The 26,460-nt window shown below is 44.9% G+C and overlaps 1 protein-coding gene across 3 annotated transcripts in view; it reads right to left on the reverse strand.

Moving 5' to 3' along the window:
* The window catches only part of kcnk10a (potassium channel, subfamily K, member 10a), a 42,573-nt gene that overhangs the window by 6,192 nt on the left and 9,921 nt on the right, over positions 1-26,460 (reverse strand). The window contains exons 2-4 of one of the 3 annotated variants that reach the window (XM_086019274.1): positions 23,998-24,143; positions 11,380-11,497; positions 9,725-9,885 (exon numbers count right to left, since the gene is read on the reverse strand). The exons of 1 other annotated variant lie outside the window; for it this stretch is intronic. In XM_086019274.1, the coding sequence (XP_085875400.1) occupies positions 9,725-9,885; positions 11,380-11,497; positions 23,998-24,129 (411 nt within the window). In that variant the 5' untranslated portion in view covers positions 24,130-24,143. The remainder of the gene's footprint in view (positions 1-9,724; positions 9,886-11,379; positions 11,498-23,997; positions 24,144-26,460) is intronic. One more of the 3 variants, XM_086019272.1, reaches the window with a different exon arrangement.

Raw genomic sequence — 26,460 nt, forward strand, 5'->3', positions numbered from 1 at the left:
CCAGATTAATTTCTGATCGACAGGTATCGCTCATCAAACTCAGTCAAGTATCTTAATAACATCACCTTCTTAGTATCATACATAGCAGATGTGTGCTGACATTGGTGTACATTTTTAGCAAATACTATATATATATATATATATATATATATATATATATATATATATATATATATATATATATATATATATATATAGTATTTATATATATAGTATTTATATATATATAGAGAGAGAGAATAGAGAGAGAGAGAGAGAGAGAGAGAGAGAGAGAGAGAGAGAAAGAGAGAGAAAGAGAGAGAGAGAGAGAGAGAGAGAGAGAGAGATATTAGGGGTGTAACTATACACGTGGGTGTATTAATACATTTCGATATGGCATGTTCGGTTCGGTCCACCTTCCGTACTGTTTCTGATCAGTTTTTATTATTAGTGCGAGCTTACGCACGGGCACTATTGACTGTTGCACGCGGGAGAGGAGGGTGGCGGCACTAAAGGGGAGCCAGGACGCCAGAAACCGTGGTAAATCATATATGCATGGATAAATGGCATTATAATGGCATACGCAAAAAGCCATAGCTCGAAGGTCCCCCGTACACTGTGGTCTCCTGTTTGGGAACATTCTATCTTTCCTGTTAAAATCGCAGATGGGGAAAGGTACTGTAAAGTCCCAAAGTTGTGTGCCGACATTGCTACATGAGATCAGCGGCTATGTTGCAGGTAGCACGTCTAACATAATAACGAATGTCCGACTCTGAATCTTTCTTAGACGAGGAAGCAAGCAGCCTTTTTAACCAAAAACAAAGTACAACAGCTCTGTTTGTTCTCCGCTGCTCCTCTCACTAGCCGTACAATGCATTCATGAACCTCGGAAACATCACAACTCAGCAAATCACAAATCCGACCACAATACAGATAACCTAATCCGTTACAATATGCTGTTGAACATTCAAAGATTTCAATGCCTAAAAAGACTTTAAAGTGACTGTATTTCATTACAAAAAGAGTTTTAATATAGTTAACAATAATTGTAACTGTTATTTTATGTATTTTTTAATCACAAAAAGTGTATCTATGTACTGTAACGACAAGTTTTCTTTAACTAGAATTCTTAGATGTGTCATAGTCATAGGCTGGTGCTGCTGAGTGTTTAAAGATTTCAGTGTCTTAATAATGTACAAAATTAAGAGATCTTTATTGTTAGTGTAATTTTTATTCTGGTGTAATTTCTTAGAATATCACCTGAATGCTGAATGCACGCTTTTATTTTTTTTCTAGAAAAAAAATGTAACTTGTCATCTTTTCAAAATGAACATTTAAAAAAAAAAAAAATGTATATATATTTTTTTTTTGTACCGAAAATATACCGAACCGAAGTTTCCAAGAAACCTAACCGAAATGTGATTTAGCGTACTGTTTATCGGCGACAGCCCTGGGTACCGTTCCGCCGTCCGTCTATGTGTCTTTTTGTCTAGCCAGAAAAAATAGTAATCACCTATAGGCCAGCTTGCCTATGATTTTAAACGGGCTTCCGTGTGTGTTTCAGACTACCAACTTAGACAAACTATCACTCGCGCAACCCCCCTTACGCTGGGCAATATTTGAAATGGAAGACTGATTCACTGACCGGACTCAAGTGTAACACTTTCCAGGGCCTTTTTGGATCTTTATGTACCTTTGAGGATATCAGAACCCTTGCCACATTTAAGGAGATGCATTCACTCCGGCCCTGAGTCTTGTAACATAGAGAAAACATCACTTCCTCTCGCCTGTTTCCTCACTCAAATTTGTCCCTCTAATAACAACAACTCAATCTAACAATACCATTGTTACAGAAACCTCGCCACACTGCGAAAGTAGACAATTACATAGACGGAAAAAAATGGGCTTCTATTTTATTAAGTTTCCCATTTATCGTATATCGCCTACAAAATGGGCGTCCGTCATAGTCGGATAGGTGGACCGGTCCGTCACATAGGCGGAATGCCCAGCTCTGACTTGTGAGAAAAGTTATATGCTTTTTAACTGTAATGGTGGTCATCTCGGGGCACAAACCTGTAAGAGAATTCAAAGAGGAATTCCAAAGAATTGCAAGCGACTGATGACATCATTCGTCTCTTCGAGGCCCAGTACTCTGGAGCGCCCTACCTGCTTCCATTACTGCCGCTACCTCAGTACAATTGGTTAAGTTTAAGTTTGCATTTAGTTAAACCACATTTAGGCTAGTTTTACTAAGGCTTCTTCTCTCTCTTGCCTGGTTCTCTGCTGCTTGTAGAGTGGGCGAGGCGATGATTGATGCTGTTGCTGCATGCATTCTGTACCGAGCACCCGGGACAACATCTGAGGTCGGCCACTTTTCTTGAGGCATTACTATGAAGAATTCTGCATCGACTGACCAGGCCAGCTCCTGAGGAGGATCCACTTCTCCAAAGGTGTATTCCTCCGTCGCTTCATCTTATTAGATAGACTCTCACGTTGTCTTAGTCAACATTGTGGTGCACCATGGAAGTGGGTTTTCATTCGTCAGTGTAATCGTCAATAGCCAGGTCAAGTTTCGACGGATCTCTCAGTCCGTCGCTGACAGTTTTGCTGCCGACTGACAGAAACAGACCTGACCTGTTTCGTGTGTGTTTGTTGGTGTGGGTTTCTTAAGGCCCTGATACACCAAAACGACGTTCACCAACAGTGACAGACGCTTACCCCCTGTGGCGTCCGGCTGGCTGTCGGCACGTCACGCTGGCAAAACACACCGCAACGACAGACAGTGACGCTGACCATTAAAGTACCTTCTGCGCATGCATAAGATGTAATACCCTTCCATACCATCGGCGGCGGGAGTGACCATTTCTCATGGTTAACTCCAACCGGAAAGATGTTCGCCGGAGGCTGATTATAACAACGTAAACAATGCATTCGGCTCTATTCTTCGCTCACGATGAACTCCTACACGAAATAAACCACGTTCTTGACACGGTATTGTGAAATACTTACATTGTCAACCCTCGCTCTTGTACTTGTAAGAAGATTAAGGCAGCGGAGGCGTGCTCACTGTTTTTCCGCCTTTGTCACTTCACGTTGGTGTTCCACACGCTGATTTGCTAGCTAACAGCCAATCAGAGTGACCAAATGTCATGACTGGTGACGCCGATTCAACATGCGTAAACGCCCCCAAGACGCTTACCGACGGGTCACGACACTACGACGGTGGCCACTACACCAATCAGACGGAGCTTTAAGACACAACGACGCTTAACAACCTCCGACGTCGGTTTGGTGTATCAGGGCCTTTAGAGAGGACTGCATTGGCTAAATGGGCCATTCTACTGAATTGGTTCGAATTCAGAGTTGGAAAATTTGTGAAATTTGTATTTTATTTCAGAAAATCTTTTATTGTATTCATGTTGCACCATATCTAAGGGGCACAAATATAGTAAAGGTACAGTAAATTTTCAAATAGTATTTTCTAGCTTTTCCCTAATATCTTGCCTGTCCCTAAAATGTGTCACTACCGAAACACACAATTTCAGAAGAATAAAAATAATTCTACTAGCCGAGTCATATTTTTCCATTCCCCCCTCTACAGAGTATTTTTATAAATTAATATTTATGATTTTGACATCAAAATGAATTTTCAACAGAATTTAATGACTTTTTCTGAAATAAATCAAATTTTTATGCTATTTTTCATTGTAAAATGTTGATCATATTGACTTCAAAAGTCATCATTAATTAAAACAAACATACCCTTAAACAATCATTATCAAAAATTGTTGGTTGATAATTCAATACTTTTTATTTTTGGAATTGATCGCAGCCGACTTAGGGCAAAAGCAGGGTACACGCTGGACCGGTCACCTGTCCATCACAGGGCTCTTCATCATTGAAAAACTGTGGTTTCACCTTACAAGTGAAAATTTAATTAGAATGACAAACATTTTTGAAACATACATTTCCCTGTATGTATCTTTCCTCTCTCTCTGTTTTTTTAGAGACATCCGGTGGTCTTGTCTTTTCCTCCATGCTCTTCTGACTTTCCTCTCTGTTGGAGAATTCATTGGTAGACTTCAGTTTTCCTTCTTCCTTCCATCTCTTATTTCTTTCTCTTTCCTTTATTAAATATTCTTTGGATTTCACTGGGTCATTGTAACCCTTCGCCTGTGCTCTGTCTCTGCTAGACTTTTTGGCATTTTGGTGTTTTTCCCTTCAAATTAAGATAAAATCTGAAATAGAATATTGTTAAAATCAGAGAGATCTATGTATTATATTATTTAAAACTTACTTTATTAAAAAAATAAACATCATATAGTCACCACCGAAACCATTATGTCACAACCGAAACCTTTCTGTATATTTAAGTAGTGACTGGTTCGGGTTTATTTTTCCCTTCAAATTTTGATAAAATATGGAATATAATATTGTTAAAATCAGAAGGATCTATGTTTGACATGTTTATCTATGTAGTATATTATTTAAAACTTACTTTATTCAAAAATAAACATCATATTGTCACTACCGAAACGTTTCGGAAGTGACCGTTTCGGTAGTGACGTTTTATGATAGTTGTTGACAATACTCAACAATGCTAGGCACAACGTGGCTACCACAGACAGTTTTGAGCATGTGTACAGAGATAGAAAACAGTACATTTAGCATTAAAATCAAAAGTGCTCATTTTATTGCCGAAATGAGGTGTTCGGTAGTGACGGTCCTTAAAACCACATGCTGATTTTCAGACTTTGGAGGGCACATAACTTAATAATGCTGTCAACTAATTACTCGCCATGTGCCCAGTGATGAACATGAAGGTTATGTCTCTTACTGGCGAAATTTCTGGGGATGTGGCTAAAACCAAACCCTGCCAACAGACAAATGCGCTTTGTGTTTTGGTAGTGACATGAAAAGTTGGGACAGGTTTTTTTACACAAAACTTCTAATCTGAAAAAAATCTCCAAAATCAATGTAAATCTTTCACCATACATTTAAAAGCAACCAAAATGTTCTATTAAAGTAAAGTATTTTTTAAATTGGCAAAAATCTTCTACATTTTTTTTTTTCATGAATTGAAATTTAGGAGTTAGAGATTGGGACAGCCACCTCCCAATAGGGAGTTACATATAAAAGATCACTTTTTATACATTCAGTTTAATAGTATCTCAATTAATGCCTTGTGGTAAAATAGATCATAACAAGATATTACTAAATATGCAAGGTCTGAACATTGAACACTGAACACATTGTTTTTTAAAATTTGATTTTCATTGTGGGACAGCAATTTCAACCAATTTGGTAGAATGGCTCATATATGTCTGAGAGTGAGTGCTGCTGTTTTCAATAGGATCCCTGCGAGGACATGTGATAGTGGGCTTTGATTAGCTAAGGGGGCGGAACCAGAAGAGGTCACGTCACTTTGCTAAGAATATACAAATGTACAATCTTTGTTTGAGTCTAATATTTTATGTATGTGTATTTATTTGCATATAAACCTTTATAAGATAAGATAAGAATGCCTTTATTGATCCCACAGTGGGGAAATTTTCATTGTTACAGTAGCAAAGATATAGGTCACACAGGGGCGGCGGCATAATGTGGTCATTAATGTATAACATTGACGGCAAACATTTAGAATCAAACCTATGTAGATATACGCAGTAACATGTGTATATACACATGTGTATACACACCAACCTACATCTACATAAAAAATATGAGGAACACTCATTTCGGCCTGTACATAGTACAGAGGAAAAAATACTCTAAGTGACAGTGCTGCAGTGCTGTAGTGAAATGTAAGGAACAGCATTGGATAAAAATAAAACTAGACTAACAGTAGTGGGGAATGTTGAGTATTGCACGGTATTACAGTAGTGGGGAATATTGGGTATTGCACGATATGAGCTCAGGTGCAGGACTGCACAATTGCACTAATGACCGCCAGTTTGTAGAGACTACACAATGTTCTTGTTAAAGAGTCTGACAGCAGCAGGCAAGAAGGAACGGCGGAATCTCTCCTTTGCACAGCGAGGGTGTAACAGTCTGTCACTGAAGGTGCTGTGGAGTGCTGTTAGGGTGCCCTGGAGGGGGTGGTCCGGGTTGCCCAGCATTGATGACAGCTTGGCCAACATCCTCCTGTCCCCCACCGAGTCCACAGAGTCCAGGGAGCAGCCCAGGACAGAGCCGGCCCTCTTGACCAGTTTGTCCAGCCGCTTCTTGTCCCGGGCCGAGACGCCGCCTGCCCAGGTGACCACTCCCTGGAAGATGACCGATGCAACCACCGAGTCATAAAAGTTCCTGAGGAGTGTCCCCTGAACCCCAAAAGACCTCAGTCTCCTGAGTAGGAAGAGTCTGCTCTGACTCTTCCTATAGAGGGCGTCTGTGTTGTCGCACCAGTCCAGTTTATTGTTCAGATGAACACCCAGGTGCTTGTAAGTTGAGACTCTCTCAACATCTGTTCCCCGGATATTCACTGGTGCAGGTGAAGAGTGCTGGCGCCTACCGAAATCCACCACCATTTCTTTGGATTTCCCCGCATTGATCAGGAGGCGGTTCTGCTGGCACCAGTCCACAAAACCCTGAGTAAGTTCTCTGTACTCCCGATCATCTCCGCCTGTGATGAGGCCGACAATCGCAGAGTCGTCAGAGAACTTCTGCAGGTGACAGGTAGGGGTGTTGTAGTTGAAGTCCGAGGTGTAGAGGGTGAACAGGAAGGGAGCCAAGACAGTTCCCTGTGGGGCCCCCATGCTGCAGAGGAGCACGTCAGACACACAGTCCTGTGTCCTCACATACTGTGGCCGGTTTGTGAGGTAGTCCTGGATCCATGTGGTGAGGTGGTGCGCCACCCCCGCCCGCTCCAGCTTGTCTCCCAGTAGGGTGGGCTGGATGGTGTTGAAAGCACTGGAGAAATCAAAGAACATGATCCTCACAGTGCTCCCCGCCTTCTCCAGGTGGGAGAGTGAAGTGTGGAGGAGGTAGATGATGGCATCATCCACACTGATGCCAGGCTGGTATGCGAACTGGAGTGGGTCCATTGAGGAGCTCACCAGGGGGCGCAGGTGGACAAGGACCAGTCTCTCCAGGGTCTTCATCAGGTGAGACGTCAGCGCCACTGGTCTGAAGCTGTTGAGCTCCTTCGGGTGGGGGGTCTTTGGCACCGGGATCAGGCAGGATGTTTTCCATAGCTGGGGGACCCTGCCCAGCTTCAGGCTCAGGTTGAACATGTGCTGGACAATTCCACACAGCTGGTCTGCGCAGGATTTGAGGAGCTGGGGGCTGATGCCATCTGGACCCGCTGCCTTCCTCGCCTTCATCTTCTTCAGCTGGTTCCTCACCTGAGATGTTGTGAAGGCCAAGGCTGGACAGGAAGGAGTGGTGGCTATCTGGTGTAGCTGGGAGCTGGAGACTGTGGAGAAAAGAGGGGAGGGGGTGACACGCCCAGCAGGAGGAGTAGGTGGAGACTGCAGCAGGAGAGACTGAGTGGAGGCAGGCATCTGATCGAACCTATTGAAAAAGAGATTCAGCTCATTTGCCCACTGCAGGTCCCCCCCAGTCCGGGTCTTGGGTTGTCCGTGGCCTGAGATGGTCTTCAGGCCCCTCCAGACTCCCCTGGCGTTATTCTGCAGCAGCTGCTCCTCCGTCCTCTTCCTGTAGGACCTTTTCCCCTCTCTGATCCTCCTCCTCAGCTGGCGCTGCACAGTCCTCCGCTCCTCTATGTTGCCTGACGCAAAAGCCCTCCTCTTCTCCTTCAGGAGAGCTTTTATGTCTGGTGTGATCCAGGGTTTGTTGTTGGAGAAACACCTTACTGTCCTGGTGGGTATGGTGTTCTCCATGCAGAAATTTATATAGTCTGTAACAGTGTCCGTTAGACTACTAATGTCTTCCCCGTGAGCATCGCTGAATACTTCCCACACAGTTGTGCTGGAGCAGTCCTTTAAGACCTCCTCGGCCTCTCCAGACCATCTCTGAACCGTGCGGGTCACAGCTGGCTGCCTGCGGACCAGAGGTTTGTACACAGACTGGAGAGCCACCAGGTTGTGATCAGCTTTGCCCAGCGGGGGGAGGGGCAGTGATGTGTATGCCTCCTTGGTGTTGGCATAGAAAAGGTCCAGTGTTTTATTGTCTCTGGTGTGGCAGGTGACATACTGTGTGAATGAAGGCAGAGGAAGGAGGAAGGGGAGGCATGATTGAAGTCACCAGAGATGAGTACCAGGGCATTTGGGTGCTGTGTTTGTAGCCTGCTCACTGCTGCAGTCAAGACATCACAGGCTGTGTCGCTGCTGGCAGCTGGTGGGACGTAGACGGTCACCGCGATCACGTGACTAAACTCTCGCGGGATGTAGAATGGCCTCATGCCAACAGCTAGCAGCTCAATATCCCTGCTGCAAAGCTGCTCCTTAATCGTGATGTGCCCAGGATTACACCATTTATCATTCACAAACACAGCCAGCCCTCCTCCTTTCCTCTTTCCACTCTCCAGCGTCCTGTCCGCGCGTATGATTTGGAAGCCGTCCAATTCTACGACCGCGTTCGGCGTTAGCGTTGTTAGCCACGACTCCGTGAATAGCATCAGGCTAGCCTCCCGGAAGTCCCTCTCGTGCCGGGTAAGCGCCGCTAGCTCGTCCATCTTGTTGGGGAGCGATCTAACATTCCCCATGATAACAGACGGGAGGACGGGATGGTATCGTCTCCTCCTTTCCCGGCGTTTAACCCCCGCACGAGATCCCCGTCTCTTCCTCCTCAGCTCACGGGGGATATCGGGTCTCGCCCCGGGAGCCGGCGCATGGTTAGCACGGAGTGCTAACAGCTGATTCCGGCTGTAAACAATGGAGGCTCGGCTCCGAGCCAAGTCGCCGGACACGATCGCGCAAAAAATAGCCATCAGCAGCAGCAAGAATACCGCAGTTTGGGTGTCCATTGCTACGCAAGTTACGACTATCAATTCTACGAAAAAGGTATGAGGTAGAGTAATATTAAAGAACAAAAACACACGAAAAGGCTCACCGATGAGCCGGAGCTACTGTAGCGGGCTGCCACTCGCGCGGCGCCGGAAGTCGAAAGAGGTTGAGGTTTTCTGTTAAACCTTGGTGAACTTATTTGTATTAATAACTGTCTCGCGTGTTTGATCCCGCGATCATACCGCCACCTACTGTACTGTATTCAATTCCGTCCCGTGACTGAATTGAATACAGTACAGTAGGTGGCGGTATGCACCAAAGAGCTGTAATTTTGGGGTGTTTTAGGAATTAAAACAGCTGCAGGCAGCCACGAACTGACAGTATTCTAACGAGCTACCTGACTGACGGACTGACCAACTGACAACTACAGGCTGGTTCGGTGTGAAAAGATGACGGACTGGGGAATGATGGACAGGTACCCAGGCCGCTGACGGAAGATGAATGACGGACAAATTAAGTAAAATGCTGACCCTTGGAAGTTATTGAAACCTTGACTTTTTAAAAACAAAGTAAATAGTCGAACTGGTTATCGGCCTAGTCGCATAAGGAGCTGCATCCACAGCACATTTGTTCGGCCACATGATCTCAGTTGTTCATTTCCACTTGCCCTCTCAAAAGGATTGCTTTCTTTTTTTTTTTTTGTATAGATTTTCGGTCACAATAATGGTGTAAAACAATTTGAAATTATTTCTCTTCGTCTCATTTTTTATATCAGTGAAATTTGATATTTGAACAGATTGGTGCAGACCTTTTATATACCACATATACAAGTAACTCACCCGGAACATCTTCTCCACTTTGGCAATACTTTTGACAAATATAGTCCCAAGCTGGTCCCCGACCCCTGCCAAGAGGAATCCAAACAATGGGATGCCAAATATTGCATATAGAATGCAAAAAATCTTTCCTCCCTCAGTGCTCGGAGCGATGTTACCATACCCTACGGAAATAGGGAAGATAAGGTCAAGATACATCTTTTTTGCAGGTTTAATGTAAATCAGGGTCGGCTCGCCCATTAGGCCATATAGGCAGATGCTAAGGGCGCCAGGGACTCCAGGGGGTGCCAAAACGGGTACGGGGGGAACAAAAAAAATCACCTTTAATATTAATTATGTTAGTTTCTATAACCTCTTGAAATGGAACAGCAAGGCGGTCTATGAATGTAAATGCAAAGCAATGCCCAATTACTGTAATGTGAAAAAAATAATTCCAAATAAGTCCCTACGATGACGCACCCGACCCCCTTCCCCACTACTTACCTCTGCCGCCCTCTTTTGAAAAAATGGGTATCTCTGACGGACTTGATGGTGTAATAGTAGATCAATCAAAGTTTTTATTGTATGTAGCTGGGCCACAAAGGGGTCTTAAATTAAATTGTAGAAATTAATAGTACTCAATATGGTGCCTACTTTATAATGGCCTAATGTACTCTTTTGTTGTTTGTTGTTCATACTGTAATGCCATTTCCCTTTTCATTTTCTATGTTGCTTTGTAATCCTTGATGGATGTCGTGTTAGTTAAAATCGTCTAAAGCACAGGTGTCAAACTCCCGCAAGGCAAATCATGTGTGTCAACTTCATGTTTCTTGAAAATTGTTTTCACTTTTAACAACACATACTGCAATGTGTTATTTGTTACCATTCCTCCCCTTTAAAATATATTGGAAAATAACAATAAACAAACAATTACTTATCGGCTTCTAATTTCAAAACTAGATATCCATCAATTTGTTGTGTATATGTGATCATATAAGGCGATCGTACATTTATAAGCGTTCAAAGTCATAACGGCCCTCCGAGGGACACCATAACAACGATGTGTCCCCCAACAAAAAAGGAATTTGACACCCTGGGTCTAAAGCATGTTAATTGCTTTAAACTTTGCATCACACATTGTTATTGTTATTAGCATTTGTAGTATACGATAAACCAGGGGCCTTCAATCCTGTTCCTCGAGGGCCGCTGTCCTGCCTGTTTTCCATCTCTCCCTGCTGCAACACATCTGATTCAAATGATCAGGAACATTATCCAGCTTCTGAAGATCTTGCTGATTATCTGATCATTTGTATCAGGTGTGTTGCATTATGGAGAGATGGAAGACAGACAGGAAAGCGCCCTTGAGGAACAGGATTGAAGACCCCTGCTCTAAATTTTAGTATTATTACCACACATCAACATTGGACTGGCACTCAAGTATCCAATCTAAATGCGATTTAATATTGCACATGCACAAGAGACAATATTTATCAGCTTTGTTTTGTTGTTCAGTACAACTTTTTTCTTTGTAAGTGTATGTATGATTACTGGCAGAAAGGCACGCCATAGAAAAATCATGCCTAGGGCACCACATTGGTTCGGGCCGGCCCTGATCTAATTGTCCAGTATTCTTTAGTTAAACATGTAACAAAAAGACACTTTAGAACATTTAATTGTACCTATGGTTGTGATAACTGTTCCAGCAAAGAAGAAGGCACTACCCAGATCCCAGTGGCTAGAGTTATAAGAGGTATCACCAACAGGATTCACACCAGCATTCACAGCATCAACAGAGTGCTGGGAAGAGAAGCCAAGAGAGAGGCACGTCATATTAAATATTTGATTCATTTTGAGAATGTACAGTATAGTATGTTGCTGTTGTTATTGTGTGTGTCTCACAGCTGTACAGCTTTGTGTGGCTGTGTATGCCTAGTGTGAACCTGGGGTAGAAATATCTCATTACCTCATGATTATCGATGTCTCGAATTGATGCATATCTCTTACATTTTGTCTTAACGTGAGACTACTAAACAATTCTTGCAATGGCCCACCTTTCCAGGACTAAAGTAAAATTACAGATACGTCTATTTCGGTGATCCTTTATTCAAATAAATTGGAAGGGATGCATGTAATGTAACCACTAAAGCATTGCAAAAAAACTGACCAAAACCCAACAGGGGTGTTTCAATTGTGTGTCTTCAAATGACTGAAAAAACATTCCAATAATATTTCAAATTTAGATTATAATGATGACCATTTTACATTACACTCTATCATATTCTTATCACCATAACACATAACTCAATTCACACATTTCTGCTAAAAAAGAAAAAAAAAAAATCTTCGCTCCGTGTTATGATGTCTGACATGGGAGTCACAGCCACGGACAGACCAAATTCGAGGTAAATGTCATATTTTCTAGTTTATCTGGTTTGGATTTTTGTCTTGACATATTTAAACATATATTAATGGTCAATAGGAGGTAAGAGTGAACAATTTACGAGACATGTTTCAATCATATGAGTCTTTGTACGCTCATATAAAATGAGAGTTAATGAATCAACTTATTGTCAGTTGTCCCCATCAAGAGTTACGCATGTTTTTGTATTGATGCACCCATTGATTCATGTATTGTAAATAATTTGGGAGACCTTTAGGAGTCTGGAGACCTAATATTGATAATTAAGTTGCTGAAATTTTGGAACAAAAAATAAATCATCATCATCACTGGAGGCTGAAATGCTATTGCTCCTGACATCTTGTGTACTACGACTGTTGTGTACAAATTTGCGAACTTGGTAGTCAGTTATCCATCCATCCATTTTCTATACTGCTTCTCCTCATTCAGGTCATGGGTGTGCTGGAGCCTATCTCAGTTGACTTTGGGTGAAAAAAGTACACCGTGGATTAGTTGTCAACTAATCCCTGGGCCCATTCATACATAAAGACAATTTAGCCCCTTAAACTGAGGGCAACCTTTGCCAAAAACATAAATTTGTAGCTGTTCTTGAACCATTTGGAGTATCAGCATAGTTTTGGTCTCTTTTTTCATACAACATTTTGACTTTTTCTCCCAAACAGTCAGAATCTGTGTAAGTGCTCCTGTCACTGAACTATGGATGTTTGAAAACAAAAAAAAAGGCGAATCTTATGATCGTCTCATTTCTTTTCACATAATCTGCCTTGAAAATGAATTTAGAATGCTGATTAGGACTTGAAAACACTACAGGATCAACGCTTGAGGTCTCCCCAAGTTCCAGTTCAAATTTGACAATAATCCTGCAAATGAGCATTTTACACATGTTTTCCTAAGAAAAGGTACAGGCGAACCCCAAATGTTCCATTTGGGTGACCTGTGTGAATACTTGTGGAAAAAAGGCTGCTATTCTGGAATGCTTCAACATACAATAATGATCCTGGGCTCTAATGAAAGATTAGACTTGGGGCTATCACTTCTGGGCCGTTTCCTTAGTGAGGGGACTGGTGGTGCCCAGTCAGCATCTGAATCGTGAGATTCAGAAGAATCGTGCAGGTCAAAGTGAGATGCGTCGGAGCCTTCCACCTCTGTCGAAACAACATCAGAGTCGTTGTTCGCACAGCGCAAACACAGTTCCCTGGCATCATCTACGGTGTAGTTCTTTTTTTGCTGTTGTTTTCCCATGTTTGCACGCAAAAAAACAACAACAGCAAAAGAGGATTCGCGATAGCAGAGAGTCTTTTTACGCACAGAATGCAGGAGAACGAAGTACGTAAAGAAAGGCGTTTACGCAGCGAGTTTTTTTTTTTCCAAGAGGATTTGTATGACACCCCATATCGTTGTCTGCGGAACTTTATTGGCTATCCAATGCGTCAGTCACCAGTCAGGTCCGCTGTGATTAGCCAAAGCTACGTAAGGATATATAATGGGAGTGACTTTTTTACGCACGGCCGTTCATTGGCTTCTGTAGGTCTTTTTGAAGGGAAAACCCTTGCGGATTGCTAAAGTGAGGTGTCAATCAAAGGCCAAGGATTATGCCTTTCGTTTGATATTTATACGTTGCTAATCCGCTCATGGTAAGTGAAGCTACGATCACAAATGCTTCAAAAATAGTGATATTTGATGGAAATTGGTAACATTTGCAGCTGCAGATAACGTGGCTTTATGGATGTAAAGCTTGGCATGGACTCACTATTTTACCGGAATACTTTGACAATAATCTTTGACCTTGTCGACGTAATGGGACCATGTTTGATGGAGTTGGACATGTTCGTTTATATTTATGACGTTGTTATGGTGAGTCGCTATTTTGTTTTTAGATATACGATTGTCTAACATAAATGCTCACTCAGTCTGCAGATATGATTGTATTATAAAATGTTGGGCACCTTTCAAATCTCCAGAAACTCAGCTTTTAAAAGATGTATAACATGTTCACACATCTACTTAGATGACGACGTGCATCAGCGATTTGTTTTGACGGATGACGGAGGGCCCCTCGGGGGGCCATCCTCACTTTAAGGGGCTTTAGAGACTTCAATTAATTATTTTCAACTAAGCTAACTTGCATGCTTGACAGCATGCAAAGTCCATACATGAAGACCAGAGCTGGACAGTCAGTCCCTGGGCCGGACCGGTGGGACCCTCCGGCCCGGCCGGATGCCCATTTTTGAGGCGGGGGGGTGGGGGGTTACAAATTTTAAAAAATGGCTGGAAGTGGATTTTAGTGTTTTTTTGGGGGGGGGGGCTGCGGGGTTGCTGCGGGGGTTGGAATGGGACAGGGGCCAACAATGTTTATGAGTACCCAGGTCAAGGGTAGAGGGTCGCGGCCGGACGGGCAAAAAAGGGTCAAGTGCCCAGCTCTGATGAAGAGCAGATCTCAAACATGAACCCAGGACCTCTAAACTGAGAGGCAAATGTGCTAACCTATTTCCCACGGTGCTGTCATGGTAGACACAGTTACTGTATGTCTAAATTAAATGTTAACCTGTTAAGGACTTTTTAGTGTTTCTGAATTATGGGGGTCCACAAATGAACATTACACCAGACTGAATTCCGGAGTGATGTGTAATCGTAAAAAATTAAAAAAGGTAAGGGATAAGAAAAAGGAAGAGATGATACTGAAGGTGTGATTAGTGTTGCTGTGTGCTCTTGTTGCTGTAGGTTACAGCTGAGGGTTGCCAACCGTCCCTTGAAAAACGGAATCGTCCCGTATTTAGGAACGGAAGTACGCGGCCCATATTGAGTGGTAAAGGAACGCAGTTTGTCCTGTAATATCGTCAGAGTAAGAAATAATGTGTAATATGTCAATGGAATTAATGGAACAATCGGTCTTTAACACACCACTAGTGTTGGGTCGTTTGCGAACGATTCCTTCAAAAAGAAGGAATCTTTTCAGTTAACGTGAGTAAATGGATCCCTTCTTGAAGTGATTCGTTCTTTTCTCAGTTCATTTGAGCTCAGCCACGCGCATGTTGTCTTCGCAATCGACCAATCAGCAGCCAACGTCAGATGTAAGTGGGATTTACTGAAAATACTGCCACGCTATTGGCCTTCACGAAGGAATCAGTGTCATTTCCTGTTCACCAACGATTCAGTGAGTGAACGGGTCGCTGCAGGAATCAGTGATGTAATTTCCCGTTCACCGACGATTCGGTGAGTGAACGTATCACAGCGGGGATCAGTGATATCATTTCCCGTTCACTAACGATTCGGTGAGTGAACGTGTCGCTGTGGGGATCAGTGATGTCATTTCCCGTTCACCAACGATTCAGTGAGTGAACGTGTCGCTGCCATTTCTCGTTCACGGGAACGAGAACTCCATGCAGTCAGTGAGTGAACTAAGTTTTGCTATGAAAGATTCGCGATTCGCCAAGGAAGGGACCACTCACAAACACCACTCCTTTCGTGCTCGCGGGGACAAGCTTTCTTTGGCATCCGTTTCTCCAAGCTAACGGCTAATGTTAAGCCCATCCAAGTACCAGGGGCAAGCGCATGAAAACAAATAAGAGCTCTGAAATACTTAAAGTCCCTCGCCAGATCGTGATGAGGCGCCCCAGTCTGCAGCAGCTGGGAGATGACGTTGTTGTGTACATGGGACAACTTTATTTGAAAACATTTATTACAATACACATATGTGCACTTAAATATTATTATCCTCTCTGTCTACTGCAACTATAATGTGGTCCGATCATCATAATGTTGGTTTGCCATTAAATTGTACTTTTATTGCAAATCTTGTTTGGTGCTCGAGTGTTTTTAATTAATTCTTGTTTTTATTTCAGCGCAACAGAACGTTTAACCAGACATGTAGTAATCCGCTTCATTTGACAAGCCTGCACTTTCGTAACGCGTGAAAACAAAAATACATTGGGCGCGTGATGGCCGCGTGTTATGTCCTCCAAAATAACAAATGTTTATATATGTAGGCATAGTATCTACTCCGATTATTGTTGTTGTTAGTATTTATCACCGTTATTATAACCATGATTATAATGGTTATGATAATGGTTTTAAATATTTGAGTGTTTTTTTTTTTTTTTTTTTTTTTTAAGTCCGGTGCATTATCACCAAACACGAATACGACTATTGCCTGACGTGATTACAGTACATCAATGCAAACACATAGGTTTTTGTTACCAACGATTTATCTTAATGTGTAAAGGCCGCATGGTGTATGACTGGTTAGCACGTCCGCCTCACAGTTCAGAGCCCCGGCCTCCCTGTGTGGAGTTTGCATGTTCTCCCCGTGCCTGCGTGGGTTTCCTCCGGGTACTCCGGTTTCCTCCCACATTCCAAAAACATGCATGGTGTGATTGTGAGTGCGGATGTTTGTCTCTGTGTGCCCTGCGATTGGCTGGCACCCAATTTAGGGTGTCCCCTGCCTACTGCCCGAAGACAGCTGTGATAGGCTCCAGCACGCCCCGCGACCCTTGTGAGGATAAGCGGTATCGATAATGGATGGGGTCGGGTGCCGTGTGAGCTGGGCAGCGGCAGAAGACGGGGACCTTGGCAGTCCGATCCCCGGCAACAAAAACTAGCTCTTGGGACATGGAATGTCACCTCTCTGGCAGGGAAGGAGCCTGAGCTGGTGTGTGAGGCTGAGAGGTTCCGACTAGATATAGTCGGGCTCACCTCCACGCACAGCTTGGGTTCTGGTACCAGTCCTCTCGATAGGGGTTGGACACTCTTCCACTCTGGAGTTGCCCAGGGTGAGATGCGCCGAGCAGGTGTGGGCATACTTATTGCCCCCCTGGCTTGGCGCCTGTACATTGGGGTTTACCCCAGTGGACGAGAGGGTAGCCTCCCTCCGCCTGAGGGTGGGGGGACGGGTCCTGACTGTTGTTTGTGCTTATGCACCAAACGGCAGTGCAGAGTACCCACCCTTTTTGGAGTCCTTGCAGGGTGTGCTGGAGGGCGCTCCACCTGGGGACTCCATCGTTCTGCTGGGGGACTTCAATGCTCACGTGGGCAATGACAGTAAGACCTGGAGAGGTGTGATTGGGAGGAACGGCCCCCCCGATCTGAACCCGAGCGGTGTTCGGTTACTGGACTTCTGTGCCCATCACGGATTGTCCATAACGAACACCATGTTCAAACATAAGGGTGTCCATATGTGCACTTGGCACCAGGAAACCCTAGGCCGCAGTTCGATGATCGACTTTGTAGTTTTATCATCGGACTTGCGGCCGCATGTTTTGGACACTCGGGTGAAGAGAGGGGCGGAGCTGTCAACTGATCACCATCTGGTGGTGAGTTGGCTCCGATGGTGGGGGAAGATGCCGGTCCGACCTGGCAGACCCAAACGTATTGTGAGGGTTTGCTGGGAACGTCTGGCAGAATGCCCTGTCAGAAGGAGTTTCAACTCCCACCTCCGGCAGAACTTTTCCCACGTCCCGGGGGAGGCGGGGGACATTGAGTCCGAGTGGACCATGTTTTCGTGCCTCCATTGTTGAGGCGGCCGATCGAAGCTGTGGCCGCAAGGTGGTTGTGCCTGTCGTGGCGGCAATCCCCGAACCCGCTGGTGGACACCAGCGGTAAGGGATGCTGTCCAGCTGAAGAAGGAGTCCTATCGGGCCTTTTTGGCCTGCGGGACCCCGGAGGCAGCTGACAGATACCGGCTGGCCAAGCGGAATGCAGCTCTGGCGGTTGCTGAGGCAAAAACTCAGGTGTGGGAGGAGTTCGGGGAGGCCATGGAAAATGACTTCCGGACGGCTTCGAGGAAATTCTGGTCCACCATCCGACATCTCAGGAGGGGGAAGTAGTGCACCATTAACACTGATTATATTGGAGATGGGGTGCTGCTGACCTCAACTTGGGACGTTGTGGGTCGGTGGGGAGAATACTTCAAAGATCTCCTCAATCCCACCGACACGCCTTCCACTGAGGAAGCAGAGCCTGGAGACTCTGAGGTGGGCTCTCCTATCTCTGGGGTTGAAGTAACCGAGGTAGTCAAAAAGCTGGATGAGATCTGCCCGGAGTTCATAAAGGCTCTGGATGTTGAGGGGCTGTCATGGTTGACACGTCTCTACAACATCGCGTGGACATCGGGGACAGTGCCTCTGGATTGGCAGACCGGGGTGGTGGTCCCCCTTTTTAAGAAGGGGGACCGGAGGGTGTGCTCCAATTACAGAGGGATCACACTCCTCAGCCTCCCCGGCAAGGTCTTTTCAGGGGTGCTGGAGAGGAGGGTCCGTCGGAAGGTCGAATCCCGGATTCAGGAGGAGCAATGTGGTTTTCATCCCGGCCGTGGAACAGTGGACCAGCTCTACACCCTCATCAGGGTCCTCAAGGGTGCATGGGAGTTCGCCCAACCAGTCTACATGTGTTTTGTGGACTTGGAGAAGGCGTTCGACCGTGTCCCTCGGGGAGTTCTGTGGGGGGTGCTTCGGGAGTACGGGGTACCGAGCCCCCTGATAAGGGCTGTCCGGTCCCTGTACCACTGATGTCAGAGTTTGGTCCGCATTGCCGGCAGTAAGTTGGATTCGTTTCCTGTGGGGGTTGGACTCCGCCAAGGCTGCCCTTTGTCACCGATTCTGTTCATAACTTTTATGGACAGAATTTCTAGGCGCAGCCGAGGTGTTGAGGGGGTCCGGTTTGGTGGCCTCAGTATTGCATCCCTGCTTTTTGCAGATGATGTGGTACTGTTGGCTTCTTCAAGCCGCGATCTCCAACTCTCGCTGGAGCGGTTCGCAGCCGAGTGTGAAACGGTCGGAATGAAACTCAGCACCTCCAAATCTGAGACCATGGTCCTCAGTCGGAAAAGGGTGGCGTGCCCTCTCCGTGTCGGGGATGGGATTCTGCCCCAATTGGAGGAGTTCAAGTATCTTGGGGTCTTGTTCACGAGTGAGGGTAAGATGGAACGGGAATCAACAGGCGGATCGGTGCAGCGTCTGCTGTGATGCGGACCCTGTATCGGTCTGTCGTGGTGAAGAAAGAGCTCAGCCGAAAGGCGAAGCTCTCAATTTACCGGTCGATCTACGTTCCTACTCTCACCTATGGTCATGAGCTGTGGGTCATGACCGAAAGAACAAGATCTCGGTAACAAGCGGCCGAAATGGGTTTCCTTCGCAGGGTGTCCGGGCTCTCCCTTAGAGATAGGGTGAGAGGTTCGGCCATCCGGGAGGGACTCAGAGTCGAGCCGCTGCTCCTCCGCGTTGAGATGAGTTGAGGTGGCTCGGGCATCTGATTAGGATGCCTCCTGGACGACTCCCTGGTGAGGTGTTCCGGGCATGTCTCACCGGCAGGAGATCCCGAGGACGACCCAGAACACGCTGGAGAGACTATGTCTCCCGGCTTGCCTGGGAAAGCCTTGGGGTCCTTCCGGAAGAGCTGGAAGATGTTGCTGGGGAGAGGGAAGTCTGGGCTTCCCTGCTGAAGCTGCTGCCTCCGCGACCCGACTTCGGATAAGCGGGAGATAATGGATGGATGGATGGATATATATATATATATATATATATATATATATATATATATATATATATATATATATATATATATATATATATATATATATATATATGAATTAATTGCAAATATCACTGCTTTATCTTGAGGATCAATACTTAAAATTGAGCACTATGGATCGGAATATCGATATTTTGGTATCGATACGCCCATCCCTAGTTGAAGGCAATAAGGTCGGCCGTCCCCGCCGATTAGGTGTACCTTATTTATTTTTCAGGGAGTTGGCAATGCTAGCTGAGAGTAACCTGTGAAACGACTTCAATAAACCTGTGAAGGCCCTGATAGACCAAACCGACGTCGGAGGTCGTGTTTTTTTTAAATTCCGAATACCATGGCTCGGTTACTTCTTTTCTAACCCAAATATGTGCGCATCTATACATCAATTGGATTGCACGGGACACTTTGCGCATGCTCAACCACATGGAATCTTGGTCTTTGTAGTCCATGAGGTGCTTGTGTGCGCCGCATCCTCGCCGTAGTGAGCCTAACTTAAATGAAATGATTTTGCATCGTTTTCACAGTATTTTCTGTGTCTAGGGCAAAAATGATATAGTATATACGTGTGTATAAGTCCGTATTGTCTGGCATGCAACTCATCGGAAATACACAAGCAGATAGGTCAACAATCATGGCAAACTCAGAGGCGCATTACAGTGGCACACTTTTGGAACGCGGAGGCAACCGACTGGTTTATTCCTGTGGTGAGTTACATGTATGTAAAGTGTTTTATTGACGGTCGCAAGTAACAAGGGGAAATTATGTTTATTTTACGTCCGGGCATCGCAGTTTCAGTCGGTTTATTCAAATGCGGGCATACCTCTGTCCGCTGCTGCATGTAAACGTGTTTTTCTGAATGTTTCAGATACAGTATTGGAATTTTGATCTTAACCCGAATATTGACTGCATGTAAACGTGTGTCTCTTTCCAAATGCTAGTTTATGTCAATAGAAAAACCTGGTCAGAGTTTCACCACCATGACCAGCCTTTCCCTATGCTAACAAGTACAACTTGAAACAGATTCAACAAGAATCACAGGCTTGCTATTGCTTGTTGCGAACAGTTTCCAAGTGCCATATTCTCCCATTGGCGCTTCAGTCAATTCCTGATGTGTGTTTATTGTGCTCTTTCAAGACTGGCTGATGATCAAGTTGGGCAGGCACCAGTTGGTTTTTCCCCCTTGATATTTTATGGCGGAAGAAAGAATTACATTGACTTCACATAAACTAAAGGCTGTTGTCTTTATTTATTACACCATTCAATGCACACTTACTTTATAAAGTGAAAAAAGAATGTCCTCACTGGACACAGACATTGTCCAGACTTAATTATTGAAAAATGCCTTCCGCAATTTGTTTGCTTGTCAATCATGGGTTTTATGCTTCCAGCTTGTGCAATAGGGATGGGAGATACTGGGAATGTTGGGATCGATCCGATACCAAGTAAATACAGGGTAGTATCGGATGATACCGATATGATACCGATACTTTTTGCTGGGTACTACAACTGTTTCAGAACAAGTGGGAATACATTAAAGTAACAAGTGGGAATACATTAAAGTAAAATATAAAATCAATAGTGCTACTCAAAACAACTGCAGATTCGATTCCCCCTTTGCCAGCTGTCTCCCTCCGCCTGCGTGCAGCACATTTTGATCTCCGGATGACTTCAATGTCAGATAGATGCAACCTGGCCGTTCAGACAGCGAACGCATTAAAAAAGATCGGATACGTATCCCATCTAGGACCACATACGAAAGCGACCCAGGTCGCATTTGAAAAAATCGGAATTGAGCCGTTCAGACGGTCATAAAAAAATCAGATACTGGTCGCATGTGGGCAAAAAAATATGATCAGGGTCGCATTTGCCTGCGGTGTGAACCAAGCCTAAAAGTGTGCCTGAGTCACTCACTCAGGCAGAGACTCAGAGAGTTGCGGGAGGCACTGGGGGAGAGAGAGGGGGGGGGAGAAGTGGCGATTTGAGCGAAGTATTGATCCGATCCAAGTACTTGCTTCGTATCGACAATATCGATATTGCCCACCCCTATTGCGCAAAAGGTTTGGGAAAGGCTCTTTTCTGGTCCAGCATGATTATGGCCTTGTACAGTGATTCTTAACTAATGGGTTGGGACCCAAAAGAGGGTTGCGGACACATTTCGGGTGGTTCGTCAATAGCTAATAAAAAATTACATGTGCTGGATTTGTATTCAGATTTTTTTTTTCAGAACAGAACTGAGGTGTACTAAGTTCCCAAATGCATACAATATTGGGTATGCATCAGGAAAACATCAAGCAGAACTCGAACCATTACCAAGTTTGTCGAAGTCGGTAGTCGGAAACGCTAATGGAAGCCTGTTTAAAATGATAGTCGCACCGGCCTATAGGCGATTACTATTTGGTCCGGCTGGACAAATGGTTGATAGAAGGACAGCGGAAGGGCAGCCCGGCTGTAGGCGGAAGGCGATGAACGGACCGCAAATTTTTGGAAAATGCCCAGCTCTAGCAAATACCCATGGCCCACAACGGTGTACCAATGTTGTATGAGGATAGAAGTGAATTGAATGAGGAAAACTGGAAAAGAGCAAGGAAAGATGAACACTTTTCCTGTGTATTTATTGGGAATCATTTCGAGTTGGCATCAAGTGGTGCGTGTTGCCGGGACTCAAATGACAAAGCCAGAGTGTAGCCAAAATAAGTTATCTTTACTTAACAGTACAACAGTGGGTCAAAATCAATTTCTTCACGTAAGCTTAACTCAGGTCGCCATTTTACAACTCCGTTTCTTCGTGTCTCTCTTCTCACGGCATCTGCATGCCAACAGTGCCATCTACTGTTACATTCAGGGAACATAAAATCTCCTCTCTCTTTAAAGAAATAATTTTAAATGGAAGCTCGTATAAAACAAAATTTAAGCCTTTCATTTTTTCCTTCAAGGTAAGGCTGTACTTCTGCCAAGTTAAACAATTAACAAAATATACTAGTGTAGCAGTATCATGGCATATTGAGAATAATGCAAATATATAGGGTACACATTAAACAGTCCTATAACTAAAGAATTACTTATCCTTAACTAATGTCCAGTGAGTAACAAGTAATACTCAACCTTTTCACTGTTCTCCCTGCATTAATGAAGTTAACTGTAATAATCTTAGCATCATTTGGCTAATTATTGCATAACATAGTCCTCGTGCCACTTGGGCTTGTGTTTAACAAGTGGCTGTTTGTGAGAGGAGGAATAACTAGCACTTGTGTGTAACGGGTTAGTTGTGTCGCAGTCCAGTCCAGTCACTGGAAGAATGTGAGCCAGATGGGAGGCATTCCAAATCTTCCCATCACTCAGTAGGAAGGTGTTTGGTCCTATTCTCTTCTTTAAAGTTGCAGGAGAAGTGAATCAGGGGTGATCTTTAGGAACGTGATGAGGCTTCCTTATTCTCACTCTCTCTCCCGGTCGAAAACAAAGGCGTACACGCATCACGTCTAGCATCAGTGTGAGATTTCATTTTAGCCTGGCGTTTCTGAACTGCTTGGTGAGCAGAAACGTCCAGTGAAGACGTGTCAGGCGGCAAGGGAAGAATATCCAGTTTGGTGCGCATTTTCCTTCCGTAAAGAAGCTCATATGGTGAGGTGGAAGTTGTAGCATGTGCGGTTGCACGATACACCTGGAGCCAATTCATAACAGTTTGATTCCAAGGTCGAGACTGTTGAATAGCGGTTTGAATGCAGCTTCTCAAAGCATGATGAAATCTCTCAACAGCTCTGTTAGCAGCAGGATAGTAGACTGATGTTCTACTATGGGAAATACCTCTGTTGTGCAGAAATGAGGCAAAAGCTGCAGATGTGAACTGTGGACCATTGTCCGTGACAATGTTCTCTGGGTTACCATGATGACAGAAGACGGACGCCAGGAAGTGAATAACATCCTCTGTAGTGGCAGTAGATGAAAATGCAAGTTCTGGCCACTTAAAATAATAGCCTGTCAGTGCCATGGCGTATCTGCAGGCAGAGACTGCTGCTGCTGTGTCAAATGGACCAACAATATCAAGGCCCAATTTCTTCCATGGCGCATCCTGCCGTGGAACTGGTTGCAGTGGGTGAGTAGTGGCTGTCTTATCATTAGACTGGCAGAGTATACATGAAGCGATGCAAGACTGTACTTGTTAGTCCATTTGTGGCCACCAGTAGAGGTTGCGCAAGCGCTGCTTTGTGCGAACGATCCCTTGATGACTCTCATGTGCAAGTGTGATCATTGTGTGTTGTAAGGAGAGTGGTACGATGAGTCTCGGGCCTCTGAGGATGTCATCATTTTTGAATGAAAGTTCATCCCTGATCTGGTAGTATGGTGCCAGTACATTACTCACAGATTTAGCAGATGGAGGCCAACCACTTTCAATTTGCAAGTGCAGGGCAGACAGTTCAGGACAGGATGAGCAAGCAGACTCGAACTCTGACACCGGAAGGAAGGTCAGGGCATCACAAATCTGTGCTACCATCTCAGATTCTGCATCTGGAACAGAGTCAGAGGCAAGGGAAGACGTGATAGACAATCTGCTGAGTAGTTCTGGGAACCTGGTCAATAAATAATGTCATAAAGCAGAGCAGGCGTGCAGACCAACGTGCAACCCGCATTCCAGCTCGACCAACTCCTTTTGTGCTAAGCAGTGTTGTCAATGCCTGGTGATCCGTGCAGAGGGTGAAGCGCCGTCCCCACAGATATGTTCTCCATTTTTCCATAGCCCACACACAGGCAAGTGCTTCTTTTTTAACGATTGAATATTTTATCTCTGTTTCAGTCAGTGTGCGCAACGCAAAAGCCACTGGCTTCTCTGTGCCATCAGGCTGGACTTGTGCAAAGACAGCTCCAAGGCCGTAGTTGCTTGCATCTGTGGAAATTACCGGTCACATAGTGGGGTCGAAAAGAGCAACTGCAAGACTGGTCACGAGAAGTTGTTTGACTTCCTCAAAACTGTTTTGTGCTTCAGCAGTCGATGTAAACTTATCTTTGGTAGTGACACAGGCGCGCATAGGGGCTACAACTGTTGTAAAGTTCGGCAAAAACTTTGAGTACCAGAAGACGAGACCCAAAAATGATCTCAGGCAACGGCATCGGATGGAGGAGGGGCTTTCAGAACAGCATCAATGTGCTCAGGAAGAATGCCATCAGCAGTAATGGTATGACCTAAGAAGCGTAGGGAAGTTTTCCTGAAGTGGCATTTGTTTTCATTAAACACCAACCCAGCCTCCTTCAGCTTTTGAAGTACCATGTTGAGGAGCTGGCCATGCTCATCAGGGGTGTTGCCGTAGACAATAAGGTCATCCAAATAATTTTGGACACCTGGAAGTCCATTGAGAATGTCAGCCATCATTTTCTGGAAGGCTGAGGGAGCAGATGAAAGACCATAAGGAACCCTGCAAAATCTGAACAGACCATCATGTGTGGTAAATGCTGTGAGGTCTCTGCTTTCTTCATGAAGGGGTAACTGGTAATATGCATTAGCCAGATCAATGGTAGAAAACATCTTTGCACCTTGTAAGCTTGCAAACAATTCATCCACATAAGGTAGGAGGTAACAGTCTGCGACAACAGCTTTGTTTGGTTTGTACACATCCGTATTCTACCAGTTTTCCGTCGCGTGACTACAATAGGCGAAACCCAGGGCGAAGCATCAATTCTTTCAATCACATCAGCCTTCAGCAAACGGTCCAGCTCAGCTGTGACAGAAGCTCTTATTGCAAAAGGCAGGCGTAGCAGTTTCTGGCGTACAGGCTTAATAGTGGGGTCAATCTTGACCTTATGCACATAGTTTTGTGCGCAGCCAATGTCGGGTGGTGCAGGGATGCAGGACGCAGGTGCAGAAATTGCGATCAACACAGGAGCAGGTGAAGCAGTCACACTGCTGACAGCAGTAGTAGCAGCGATGGAGGGAGCAGATGTAGAGGTTGTGGACTCAGGAGGGTTTCAAGAGAGAGAGGTGTGCCCTTCCTCACCATGTGGAATGTAACTGAAGCAGTGAAAACTCCTCTACTCACCTTGACTTGTAGGCAGCCAAGCACAGGAATGATCTTCCTTGTATAGGCCACTAGCCGACTAACAGGTGTAAACAGTGGCATGTCTTTGACGTACTGTACGTAGGTATAGCGTGGCAAAGACTGCAGATCCTGTGTCAACAACCAGTTCATGCTCTGTATTAAGCGAAGCAGGTGCACTGATATTGATATTACACTTGAGTGTGTCTGGTGCATGGCGATGGTTGTTCAAGTAAAGCACGGTCATTTCAGGTAGCTGAATCTCACTTACATCACTTGTCTTAGATGAACGGCAAACACAAGCAAAATGTCCAACTTTATAGCAAGACTTGCAAGTTGCTTTAGCTGCGGGACACTGAGATGAATTAGCCAGATGTCAGATTTGTCAGAACGACACCCGAAGCAGCTGCAGGAAAGTGTAGTAGTGGAGGTGCACTGAGGCTTACTTGGGCGAGCGTGCTGTTTGTACTTTCTCTTGTTGAACTGGGAACGGGGCTGTATAGCTTGCACTGGAACATTGTCATTCGTAGCAATCGCTTTTGCTTGATGAACAGCAGATTCCGCTTGTGATGCAATTGTTAAAGCTTAGTCCATTGTCAAGTCTGGTTCGAGTAAGAGTCTCTCTCTTATGTTTGGGTTAGCCACATGTTCAACCAACTGGTCACGAATCATTTCATTTGTTCTATCCTCAAATCCGCATTTCGAAGCAAGATCACAAAGCACAGCTACGTACTGTGTAATAGTCTCATGGGGTGCTTATCTTCACTGTCTGAAGGCATGCCGTTCCACAACAACAT

Source organism: Filicampus tigris, chromosome 20 (genome assembly GCF_054856515.1).
Source record: "Filicampus tigris isolate MCC_2025a chromosome 20, RoL_Ftig_1.0, whole genome shotgun sequence".
Taxonomy (NCBI): Eukaryota; Metazoa; Chordata; class Actinopteri; order Syngnathiformes; family Syngnathidae; genus Filicampus; species Filicampus tigris.